This window comes from Homalodisca vitripennis, chromosome 3 (assembly GCF_021130785.1).
Source record: "Homalodisca vitripennis isolate AUS2020 chromosome 3, UT_GWSS_2.1, whole genome shotgun sequence".
Classification (NCBI taxonomy): domain Eukaryota; kingdom Metazoa; phylum Arthropoda; class Insecta; order Hemiptera; family Cicadellidae; genus Homalodisca; species Homalodisca vitripennis.
In genome coordinates this window covers 179,765,264-179,778,324 of record NC_060209.1, presented here as the reverse complement: position 1 = coordinate 179,778,324, position 13,061 = coordinate 179,765,264, and the positions used below count along the sequence as shown (strand labels likewise).

General features: G+C 38.5%; 1 protein-coding gene across 4 annotated transcripts in view; it reads right to left on the bottom strand.

Annotated features, from left to right (window-relative positions):
* The window catches only part of LOC124357824 (multidrug resistance protein homolog 49), a 73,048-nt gene that overhangs the window by 14,462 nt on the left and 45,525 nt on the right, over nucleotides 1-13,061 (bottom strand). For all 4 annotated transcript variants that reach the window (XM_046809886.1, XM_046809883.1, XM_046809884.1 and 1 more), the window contains 3 exons: nucleotides 7,497-7,756; nucleotides 2,495-2,583; nucleotides 569-681 (listed from right to left, as the gene is read on the bottom strand). In XM_046809886.1, the coding sequence (XP_046665842.1) occupies nucleotides 569-681; nucleotides 2,495-2,583; nucleotides 7,497-7,756 (462 nt within the window). The remainder of the gene's footprint in view (nucleotides 1-568; nucleotides 682-2,494; nucleotides 2,584-7,496; nucleotides 7,757-13,061) is intronic.

The following is a 13,061-nucleotide window of genomic DNA, read 5'->3' as shown; positions in this document are numbered from 1 at the left end:
AAGAGAATATTCCAGTGAGTTTCTTTTTAAGAGTTTTTAACCACTTACTGGAAGGCCGAGCTTTCAGTAAATGTCAAAAGTATACTTAATTTTAGAATATTATTAAAAGTCAATACTTGGAAGAAAAATAAAACTTGGCTGATGTGAATTGTCGGTATTGTAATTTTATGCAGTCTTATTTAATTATGTGATTTCTTTATGAAATGAAAAAGTAGATGTAAATTTTATACTTTGAATGTTAAATTCTAAATCGGTTTATTTTCCTTACATTCTGCATCCTTCTGTTAGGTTTATTTACTTGAGGATCATTCAAACAAAAAGGACCAAATTAATGAATTGTATTTATTTTTACTGCATTATTTATTTCTGAACACAAAATGTTTCAGTTACATTTTTTTTGAAACAGTGTCTCCGTTTATAAGTTGTTTTTATTTTTAAATGTTATAGATTGTGGTTATTTCTTTTATCAAAAAGAAGTGCTATTGTCAAACTTAACTGCAATATGCCATTATTTCTAATAATTTTGAGCAAATAACATAATTATGGCTGATGTAAGACAATTGTTTACCTCTTCAGTTAAGTCTGGTTTCTTCACTACATTGTCCGGTAAGCTGTCGGCCTCGTCTTGTGACACATAGCCGTTGTCATTTGTGCCGTTGTCTTCTGGGTCTGTCTTTGTGTCTGTAACAGCGATGGTGATTATAAACCTGTCACCATGCACATGACGATAACACAAGAATCACAGACAAGCTCCATAAAACAAAAACAAGAATCTGCATGAAATTACTGAAACAGCCGGAAGAATAAGGCTTGAGGTATTATGTATGTTTTCTGAGTTTCAGAATGAAGAAAAACTTTCAAAGGATCCTCTCATTGGGTTTGCATATAAACCGAGGAGAAAATTTAATGTTTAAGATAAAGAATTAACTCTGTTAGATCCGGATTTAGTGTTTAAGAATTTGATGGAATCAATTAATCATTTTCTGTTTTAACTGTTTTCAAGGTTTCCAAGGTATTTCAGCAGCCTGCTGGTACATTTAACCTACTAAATTTCATTCTTCAGTTAATAGGCAAACGTGTGACATCTTGAGCGTTTAGGTCAAACACTGTAATTGTTATCAAGAAGCTGTCCCTTCTTAGTTTAGAATAGTAGAATCTAATGTAATTGCCCTTAACCGACGTGTCACTTCAATCTGGGTAATCTTATGGATGTTCAGGAGCGGCACATCACTAACCGTAAATGTCGATATTTTGGGGTGCAAAGGCAAGGGTGGTTGATAGGTCTAGTCTACTGCGGGAGATGACTGTTGGAGTTTGGTGGGCTTTGCTCCCTAACCTCAGAGGTTCTTGCTAGCCTCAACAAGGGTGTGTCACCCCATGCCTGCTTTGGCTGGAGAGGTTGGTTCAGAGCTGGCCTCCCGTTCTCCCGTGGGGACATGACTTTGAGATTAGTGCCCTAATTCTTCCTCATGGATCTCGATAGGAGGTGGCCCCTACCCCCTAACCTTAACCCATCCTGAATATCCTGTCACTCTGGAAGCAGCACTAAGGTTTTTGTAGGACTAAGTGCAATTTATAAGCTTCTTTTCCTAAGAGAAAAGAAATGTAATGGCCCAAAAAATCAAGTTCCAGATTTTTGAGAAAATGTACATTTTAGGATGCTTTGTTTACACGAGTGTCCATCAGTATCATCAAGAAATTTACATTATAAAAAGAATTACAGTAATATGAGTACAGTGAAAGTTAAATGTCAGAATATACCACAATTATATGTAAACAGTTTATTCATTCGGAAGTTAGATTCATTATACCAACCCCATTCTTTCTCTTTAAAACCGAATTAATTATTTGGTTCAGGTGGTGTGTTGTGGGTTAACTTAGACTTGTTTTGTTTTCTGCTGACATATTTTAAATACATTTTTCCAGAATTAAATCCTGTATAAAATTTATTTACAAATTAATTGTATCGTTTCACTAGACTGTTGATACAGCTATTATTGCATTTAAGGAATTGGAAACCAGTTTTTTCCAACAACGTTGGGGTTTATTTATACTAGCTATCCCAAAACAAAGGAAGGTAGATTTCTGGAATTAGTTTTATTTATTTTTTCAGGACAAAAGACTATATATAAACATTATAACTGCCTTGTAATTTTAGTCTAAAAAGATTTTATTTAGATTAATTTTTACTCTTGAAAGCAACATATCTAGAAAATTGTCTTGTACTTGTAACACAGCTAACTAAGTGTTTAGAACTATGTTTATTCTACTTCTTATTTTCAATGATAGAATAGCCTCTTAAAATCTTCATGAAACAACAATTATATATGTTGTTCAAAAGCAAGTATGTCAGTATAAAATAGTATAATTTTACTAGAGGCGTTGCGAAACAGTGGTAAGGATTTATGTGAATAACAGTAGAACAATAGTGCTCTAGTACTGCACCAACTATTGCCGAGATAAATAAAAGTACTGTATGGTATGAAACACTTACTCTCCTCAAGGGAAGCATCAGCAGTGACTAGAGAATAATAGTGCCCTTCTAAAGCCATCAGCTCTGCATGAGTACCCTGTTCCACTAGCCTGTAACATAATAATAATAATATACATTAATACATAACAATAATATAATATAATACAATAACACCATGCCGTTGGCAATTACTTTTATCAACAATACTGTATTAAATATTACATAAAAAATCTTGTTTAGTTCTTTTTAGGTGCATATTCAACAGTTAAATTCAATTCAACAGTTTAAAACATTTACATGTACCTGCAATTACAAATACTCGACTTACGAATGTACTTTTATACCACATCTTTGGTAACTTTTTGTAAATTTGTTGGGAATAAGCTGTGTTCACGTTAACTGTAAGTTTTGCACATGTGGTAATCATTTATTCCATTGAGTATAAACTGATACATCGGAGTATCAAATAACTCCATAGAACGTTGCGAAATCTTACTAACCAATCCAAAAAAATAATTTAATTATATGTTACCATGTCACATGATGAAACGTCATATGTTTGTACAAAACGTTTCCTTCTGCAATTTTTCTTTGCCATGATGGTTACTTTTAAGAGTAATATAACATGTTGTTTTATTTTTACCTTTGATTGTGACCGTTTGATCCCAAAATCAACACCAAGATAACATTACCAAGTACCAAATTTCAAACCTCTAGGACTTTCTATCAATAGTTATCGCACAAAGGACAGATAGACAAAGACATGATTTTAAGTAGGTTATTTCGGGTTCCACGTCAGATACCGTGAAGTACCGATTGGTACATTAGCCAGCCCCTGCATCGGAGATGACGCCGTACCTATAGGAACGGCAATTATGACCGGACAGGCTATTGTGGTGGTGGCGGGTTTACTCTAAAGGCCAGGACACACATAACCGCACCGTGCCCGACACGTGAGTCGGCCGTCGCGTCGTACGGTGTGACAATTGCAACACAGTTTTTAACCTGCAAGTCCGCACATGTCCGCACCGACACCAGACCGTCGTGGCCGAACCGTGCCCGCACCGTCACCCATAGTTGAAGTTTGAATTTCGATGGGCACGGTGCTATCTAAGAGCGGCATCAGTCATAGATATAGATAAACCTATCTTCTAAGAAGTAAGGAAATTTGCTGTTATTTATGATCAATCAAGTGAAAAATATTTGAACGCTGAGTATAGTTAAGAAGTCTGGAAGAAGATTACGAAAAATGTGGAGCTTGGAGAAGGTAAGTATAAATTTGAATAGTGTTTTTAAATGTAACTTTATGTTGGTTACAGTTGCTTTCTTCGTTTAAAAACTATTTAATTTAAACCTTGTATTTTATTGAATTATTTAGTATACTAACTCTACACCCTGCGTTAGCGTACAAAATCATATTTATTGATAAAAGTATTAGACCTTTTTTAGAGTAAACTAGTCATATTTTCTTATTGTACTAAAGTTACAACAAATTATAAAACTGTTGTATATTAAGTGATTTTAAATAACTAAATTAGAATTATATAAAATCTAAAGTTTTTGTTTATTAAGAAATATTTATTATATTTATTTGCGTAAAATACGATTTATCTTGGACGTATTGAAATTACTTGATAAATGTATTCCGGTATTTTGTATGGATCACATTTAACATCTATGACGTTTTATATTGTTTTATTATTTTCACTACGGTACAGTAGAGTTAAAATAAAAATATTTTATTTCCAATAAGATTTTTAAGTACGATAGAAACCATGTTCTCTAGTATATATTCATAAATATTTACTTTATTTTGCCAATTATTATAAAAAGACTTGCAGCATGGCAAAGTCTGGCCTCACACAGTTCTTGGGTTAAAGTAATACAACAAATACCAAATATACTGTTTATAGTGTATTTTACCGAAATTCAATGCAATGAAAACACAATGAACAAGAATAATAGGGATAAAAGAAACATAACCAAGATAGTCATTTACAAATTTTACATACTAGCTGATTTTACTGCAGCATTTTAATATTTCTTTCATCACAGCGAATAATAAAAATAGCAGCATTAAAATTAGCATTCTGTATCGCAATACTTCATTTACTGAACATTTTTTAAGTATACGTCACTTCGAAATCCAACAGCAATGTGCTTTTATCTAAACCGTGAGACTGTTACTGTTACCGCATGGAAATGTGTGGCTTCGCGATAACCGAGCCGAGCCCGCACAAACACTCGGCCGACTCACGTGTCGGGCGCGGTGCGGGTATTTGTGTCCCGACCTTAATGCTGCGGCCTTGTTGAAATAAGTGCGCGGAGCCATTTTTTTTTTTTTTTTTTTTTTTTTTTTTTTTTTTTTTTTTTTTTTTTTTTTTTTTTTTGCATAACACCATGTAACTTCCATTGCAATCGTCATAACATGGAAAAGGTACAATTTTACACTCATCATTACGATGGCTCTCATTCAGAATTACAGTTTTTAATTCACCCAAATTGTCATTAATTACTAATTTCTCCACTCTAATCACATGATCAGTCAGCCAATGATGTGGTTTCCCAATCGTTTACCATAAACTCGTCAGTACCTACTTTAAAGAGCTTCTGAGATCAGTGCGGGTTTCAGACGAGTTTTAAATGCCTTAGGCATTGTGCCATTTTTGTTCGAATTTGGTCATTTGTTGACGAACTGAACTCCTGCCTGCGAAGGTGTTCATAAGCCACCGCGCTGTGTCTGGTAGTTATTCCTGCCTCTAGTGTCATAAGAGTGTACGTTACTACCTCTTATGACTTCGTATTTTGATTAGAAAAAAAGCGATGTTTCCAGAATATTCAGACAGGGAAGCGTCAAATACTGGGAGGTTTTTGAATACTGGTCTGTACGACTCTCTTTGCTGAAGTTTTGAGGAGGTGCGGTGTCGGGGCAGACGCCTAAGCTGGTGTGATAGGGTCTGGCAGTCTGGAGGTGCGAGGTCGGGGCAGACGCCCACGCCGGCGACAAGGCGGTAGCCAGTACGATGGGGTCTGCTAGTCCCCAGACGTCGGGGCATCGGGGCAGACGCTGGAGGTGACGAGGCAGCAGCCGGAGGAGGCGGGCGCCGATCGCATTGTAGGCCTACTTGTAGTCATAGGGCTGGAGTTGTGGATTTTATGCGTGTGGTCGTGTTCTCCTTTAAAATCACTGATATATTGCTGTCTGTTCTGACCAAACCGTTGCAATCTTTTGCACAACATCGCCAATGTATACCTCCTTTGGCGAGAGTTCTGTATTCTAGAAATTTATATAATTTTTCTCTAAGATGTTGTTTTCCTGCACTTTTATTCTAAATTCATTTTGTGTTTTTTTTTATTTGGTCATTATAATAATACATAACTATTTAATAAGGCCTGTAATTTTATTTCTTCCAAATATTAAATTAAAATAAATTACAATTTCAAACCAAAAAGTATTTAAGCGTGGGCTGGAATCTAGTGACTGCAATTCTTCCACTAAGTCTCTGAGCTACAATCACTAAGTAGTAACAGCGGTCCCGAGAATCAATTTCTCGCAACATTGTGATATCACTATATACTTTTCCCTACTCTAGAGTTGTAGGAGCTCTTCTGATCCAAGACATCTATACCCATTTTAGCTGTATTATATTTTATTACCATAGATAGTTTCAGTACAGCATTACCTTTCCTGTGATTCTCTCCTATGTCTTCAAAGTGAATATCATGTTTTGTTTAAATCATTCTTACATTCTTCGCATCCTTCTACTTTGACGCCACTACAACTTGGTCACCATCCTTGACAACATTTCTCTTTCTCCAATTCTGCATTTATCTTATTCCTGTTTGAACGAATGGTACCTATCAGATATGTTGAATTATCCAGAATATGTGCTAGTTCCATCGAGGAATAGTAGTTGTCTCCGAACAGTACATGGCCTCTGTTAAGATTATCCACCATGAGTTCTGTTATAATACATAATTTGTAATAAGCACTCTAAAGTTTGCTTATGTCCCCTTTACCTATATACAGTTTTAGATCAAAAGCATACTCGTTTACATCACGAAGCTTGAACAATTCCATATTTATGAGATTTGTTAGGAAGACTATTGATCCCGACGGCTCCTGAAGAGAACCATATTTTCATCAGCTCAGACCACTATGTTGTGTCTCAAAAATATACCATGATATCAAAAATGTCATTACGTCGGTCCAATTCATACAAGGACGTCAAGCACGTCATTGTATATAGTCTACGTCTAAATCGTCACTCATCTTAAAATTTTACCATCTAGTGCCTGCAAGTACAGATCAAGCTATAACAAAACTAACGACCAGCCACAATCGAAACAAACTCTCCACTGTTTTTATTAGGACTGTGTGTTACAGAGGCTAGAATGCAAATGGCGGGATGTTTAGGCGGGAGAACATAACGGAGAGTAGGGTTGCGCGATGGCGGGAAACTGTATGAATAAAATTACGAACGCTTTCTGTATTCTAACCTATAAAATACTATGGTTCTGTGTTGACCAATTGGTACGACAGCTTCATTTATATAGATCACGTAGGCTACTATAAAAACGTAAGTGCCGTACCGTTTGATCAAAAATCGTTCAATAACTATACATTATTTTATATTGAATCGGTATTAGACAATTACTTCCAATAACAAGTGAAAATAGTCGTTTTTTAGGTTGGCAATCGCAGGGATGTGTATAAAAGTTTAGATGTGGATACTTTTATGAAACTAGTGTTGGTACAAGTCAAAGTTAAGATACAATATACGTATGCAATAATAATTGGTCTTTTACTTCAAACTTACGTAGATCTAGTCTCTAAATCTTAGCAACAACATTTATATAGAACACTTTATACATAAATTTAATAATGCGATATTTATGAATTTTACCAAATGAGCCTGTAAACTGCATAACAAAATCACACACGAGAAGTTCTCATAGACAATTCCACGGTTAAGATGGATCCATGTAAATTATTATTTCCATACGAATTATTTATAGTTACCTGCCGCTGGATATGACCAGTATGCGGTCAACATGGCGGATGCTCGACAGGCGGTGGCTGACTGTGAGGGTTGTGCGGCCCTTGCTGGCCTGTTCTAGAGCACTCTGTACCACCGACTCATTGGCAACATCCAAAGCACTGGTAGCCTCGTCCAGTAGCAGTATGCTGGGGCGACGTAGTAGAGCGCGAGCGATGGCTATCCGCTGCTTCTGCCCTCCTGATAGCTGGGTCCCTCGCTCTCCCACCATCGTACTGTATCCCTGTCACAGAAGTGAATAACAAATAGTTTATTGGTTACAACATCCAAAGCACTGGTAGCCTGGTCCAGTAGCAGTATGCTTGGGCGGCGTAGCAGAGCGCGAGCGATGGCTATCCGCTGCTTCTGTCCTCCTGATAGCTGGGTCCCACGCTCTCCCACCATCGTGCTGTAGCCCTAGTCACAATGTTTCAGAAGTGAATGACCAACACAACAACATCCAAAGCACTGGTAGCCTGGTCCAGTACCAGTATGCTGGGGCGGCGTAGCAGAGGGCGAGTGATGGCTATCCGCTGCTTCTGCCCTCCTGATAGCTGGGTCACTCGCTTGCCCACCATCGTGCTGTAGTCCTAGTCACAATGTTTCAGAAGTAAACAAAAAACAGTTCATTCGTTACATCCAGTGCACAGGTAGCCTCCTCCAGTAGATACTGCTGCTGTGACTCTGGCGTAAGGAAGTCAACATACTCGACTTAAACAGAATCAGAAGGCACTACTTTACCAGACACGGAATGCACCTACGTACTGCCAGCATGCAGTTACTAGGTGGGATTATAATCTGAAGGAGGTAGATACCGCGGATGTTCCAGGACACCCTCCACCGCATTCACAGCGTCAGACTCAACCCTCGCTCTCACCTGTACCTTTATCTTGTCGAGTGTTGCAATTCCAGAACTATTCGGAAGTTGTGAAGATATTACTTCGTGCACAGTTTACAAATAAGCGCTTTTTAAAAAAAAACTTCGCTGTACAGAATTTTGTAAATGCAAGGTAGGGAAGATCCAGTCCCGAGAGTAATCAGTCAGAATTTGCAAAATTAAAAAATAAACAAAGAAAATTGTTCCATTAGTTCATCAGAATGCTCAATCTGCTACTAATAATTTGTCTTACTATACCCAATATATCACAAGGTTTAAATTTAACGCGAGAGATGGGGGGGGGGGTTAATGGCACAGAAATGTTCTGGCAAACGTAGTTATCTTCACAGTTATGAGGAAATGTATGATCATACAGGAAGCAGTTCTGAAAACTTGACGGTAGGTCACACAGCACATGGTAGATCTTGTGTAACGATCATTAGGTATGAAATGTCCTTTTCGTAGAGGAAGCGCGACGGTAACTCAATGATCTTTCAGCAGTCACGGTTAGGGTACGAATATACAGACAGCGACGTTGCGAAATTATCAAATATGTGTTATCAAGTGGGCGCGACGAATTTTTGTATTTCAATCCATGTGAGCTGTATTTCATAGATTCACATCGCGTCACGTCGATGTCTGTGTACTCGTACCTTTACAGAATGACACGTCATCACTCATAAACGTTTATGAGACGAAGATATGATATCACACTATTAGGAATAATAAGCAAGCCAAAATCTCCATTGTTTATGGTTATTATTGTTGTTTATTCCACAGGTATCATATGGCATTTCTTTCTGGGGAACTTCATCGATATTTTCTTTCAACCGAGTTTTTAGACTGCAGAAAATGGCTACGAGGGTGATTTGTGGTCTCTGAAACCGGGAGAGTTGCCGAGAAGTATTCCCTCGTGAACATTTCCTTACCCTTCCATTCTTATTCATATATTCAATTTGTGTGTTTACTTTTAAAAACGTCACGATTTAAAACCTACCCCGTGATTTAAATGTATCACCATGAATTCTTAAAAAAACAACCACACACCTTGGGCCAAAATATTGTAATGCTCTACCAACCTATATAATAATAGTGAAACCGTTTCAATATATAAAATAATTATCCCATGAACAGAGTATGTTATAATACCTTGGAGGAATTCTTGGCAGGTTTATCGTTGACGGTGTGAGTTTATAAATTGTATTTTTAAACATCTTAAGTATTTTTTTAAGATCTGACTAAATTTGAAACGGCATGTATAAATAAAATTACATGCAATATCGTTTGTATAAATATTATACGATTATGATTATGACAATGTTCCATGCAATGTTGTATTGTTAATGGACAATACAATTTGATTTGGTTTGGTTTTCATGAATACGGCATTGTTAATTGGTAATTTAAATAGTTAAAATCATATATCTAAGTTATTTACTGGCCAATTTTTATGATCTAGCCGTCGAAAGGTTTATATTTAAATTAAGCAGCTCTTATTATTCTTTAAAAACTTTCTTATTCTTATTAGTTTTTACGTTATTAAGCTTAGAAAACTCAAATATCCACCGTCTTTAAACGTGATATGCTAATATAATAGTCTAACGTTTCTCTTGATTTGAGACTGCAAGGAAAATATCTGTGCCAAATTTGAGATTTTTATCATATATACTGGTTTCTAAAATAAAAAATACACATATAAACAGACGTAAATTAAACATGTTTTTATCCATATTTATATATAGCATTTTTTTATTTGCCTTGAACCGAACAAATCTCCAAAATATTACCGGAGTGTTCTTAAACACCCTGTATAATAATATATATTAATAATAATTATTATTTTCAATCTTAATACTTGTAAAAAATCGATCATTCAATGGGTTGTTTTCAATGTATTAACAAATAAAGGCATGGAATTCCAACAAAAGTAGGCTACATAGGTGCTGTTTTCGATTCATGAATATATTTTAGTTATATAATATTTCCTATAGAATCTTTGTACTTTTCAGGATCAATTGTGGTGTAAGCCAGGATATTAGCATTTCCCAAACACGAAGAGCGCTTTATTTTATCCGGAATTGTAGAATGAAATGACTCCACCAACTTAAGATTTTTTTATCTCATTTACGATCGCACATAACAGTGCCATGACACTCATGTGGTGCCTGCGAAGAGCCAGCAGTTACTGGGTTACGTGAGTCTGCAGTATTAGTGTTTTGGCTGTATCTTTTGCTTTTGCAGAAACACATCTGATTGACGGATATTTTCCAACAGATTCTTACACAAAAATATTGTTATATTTCCATTATTATACTTTTTACGGACTCAGTATCGTTAAATTGTTGATGAAGTCATAAGCATACCTGGTCCAAAATCCACCAGACCTATATTTTAAGATGGGCAGATATCTAGAGCATACTCACCATTGGCAACTTGCTGATGAAGTCATGAGCATTGGCGTCGCGTGCTGCCTGTTCCATCTCTGCCCTGGTAACTTGCAGGTCGCAGAAGATGTAGTCCGCAATCTTCAGGTTGAATGATACCTGCTCCAAAGATCCACCAGACCACTATGTTAAGATGGGCAGATATCGAGAGTTATACTCACCATCGGCAACTTGTTGATGAAGTCATGAGCATTGGCGTCGCGTGCTGCCTGTTCCATCTCTGCCCTGGTAACTTGCAGGTCGCAGAAGATGTAGTCCGCAATCTTCAGGTTGAATGATACCTGCTCCAAGATCCACCAGACCACTATGTTAAGATGGGCAGATATCGAGAGTTATACTCACCATCGGCAACTTGTTGATTGAAGTCATGAGCATTGGCGTTCGCGTGCTGCCTGTTCCATCTCTGCCCTGGTAACTTGCAGGTCGCAGAAGATGTAGTCCGCAATCTTCAGGTTGAATGATACCTGCTCCAAGATCCACCAGACCACTATGTTAAGATGGGCAGATATCGAGAGTATACTCACCATCGGCAACTTGTTGATGAAGTCATGGGCATTGGCGTCGCGTGCTGCCTGTTCCATCTCTGCCCTGGTAACTTGCAGGTCGCAGAAGATGTAGTCCGCAATCTTCAGGTTGAATGATACCTGCTCCAAGATCCACCAGACCACTATGTTAAGATGGGCAGATATCGAGAGTATACTCACCATCGGCAACTTGTTGATGAAGTCATGAGCATTGGCGTCGCGTGCTGCTGTTCCATCTCTGCCCTGGTAACTTGCAGGTCGCAGAAGATGTAGTCCGCAATCTTCAGGTTGAATGATACCTGCTCCAAGATCCACCAGACCACTATGTTAAGATGGGCAGATATCGAGAGTATACTCACCATCGGCAAACTTGTTGATGAAGTCATGGGCATTGGCGTCGCGTGCTGCCTGTTCCATCTCTGCCCTGGTAACTTGCAGGTCGCAGAAGATGTAGTCCGCAATCTTCAGGATTGAATGATACCTGCTCCAAGATCCACCAGACCACTATGTTAAGATGGGCAGATATCGAGAGTATACTCACCATCGGCAACTTGTTGATGAAGTCATGAGCATTGGCGTCGCGTGCTGCCTGTTCCATCTCTGCCCTGGTAACTTGCAGGTCGCAGAAGATGTAGTCCGCAATCTTCAGGTTGAATGATACCTGCTCCAAGATCCACCAGACCACTATGTTAAGATGGGCAGATATCGAGAGTATACTCACCATCGGCAACTTGTTGATGAAGTCATGAGCATTGGCGTCGCGTGCTGCCTGTTCCATCTCTGCCCTGGTAACTTGCAGGTCGCAGAAGATGTAGTCCGCAATCTTCAGGTTGAATGATACCTGCTCCAAGATCCACCAGACCACTATGTTAAGATGGGCAGATATCGAGAGTATACTCACCATCGGCAACTTGTTGATGAAGTCATGGGCATTGGCGTCGCGTGCTGCCTGTTCCATCTCTGCCCTGGTAACTTGCAGGTCGCAGAAGATGTAGTCCGCAATCTTCAGGTTGAATGATACCTGCTCCAAGATCCACCAGACCACTATGTTAAGATGGGCAGATATCGAGAGTATACTCACCATCGGCAACTTGTTTGATGAAGTCATGAGCATTGGCGTCGCGTGCTGCCCTGTTCCCATCTCTGCCCTGGTAAACTTGCAGGTCGCAGAAGATGTAGTCCGCAATCTTCAGGTTGAATGATACCTGCTCCAAGATCCACCAAACCACTATGTTAAGATGGGCAGATATCGAGAGTATACTCACCATCGGCAACTTGTTGATGAAGTCATGGGCATTGGCGTCGCGTGCTGCCTGTTCCATCTCTTGCCCTGGTAACTTTGCAGGTCGCAGAAGATGTAGTCCGCAATCTTCAGGTTGAATGATACCTGCTCCAAGATCCACCAGACCACTATGTTAAGATGGGCAGATATCGAGAGTATACTCACCATCGGCAACTTGTTGATGAAGTCATGAGCATTGGCGTCGCGTGCTGCCTGCCTGTTCCATCTCTGCCCTGGTAACTTGCAGGTCGCAGAAGATGTAGTCCGCAATCTTCAGGTTGAATGATACCTGCTCCAAGATCCACCAGACCACTATGTTAAGATGGGCAGATATCGAGAGTATACTCAACATCGGCAACTTGTTGATGAAGTCATGGGCATTGGCGTCGCGTGCTGCCTGTTCCATCTCTGCCCTGGTCACT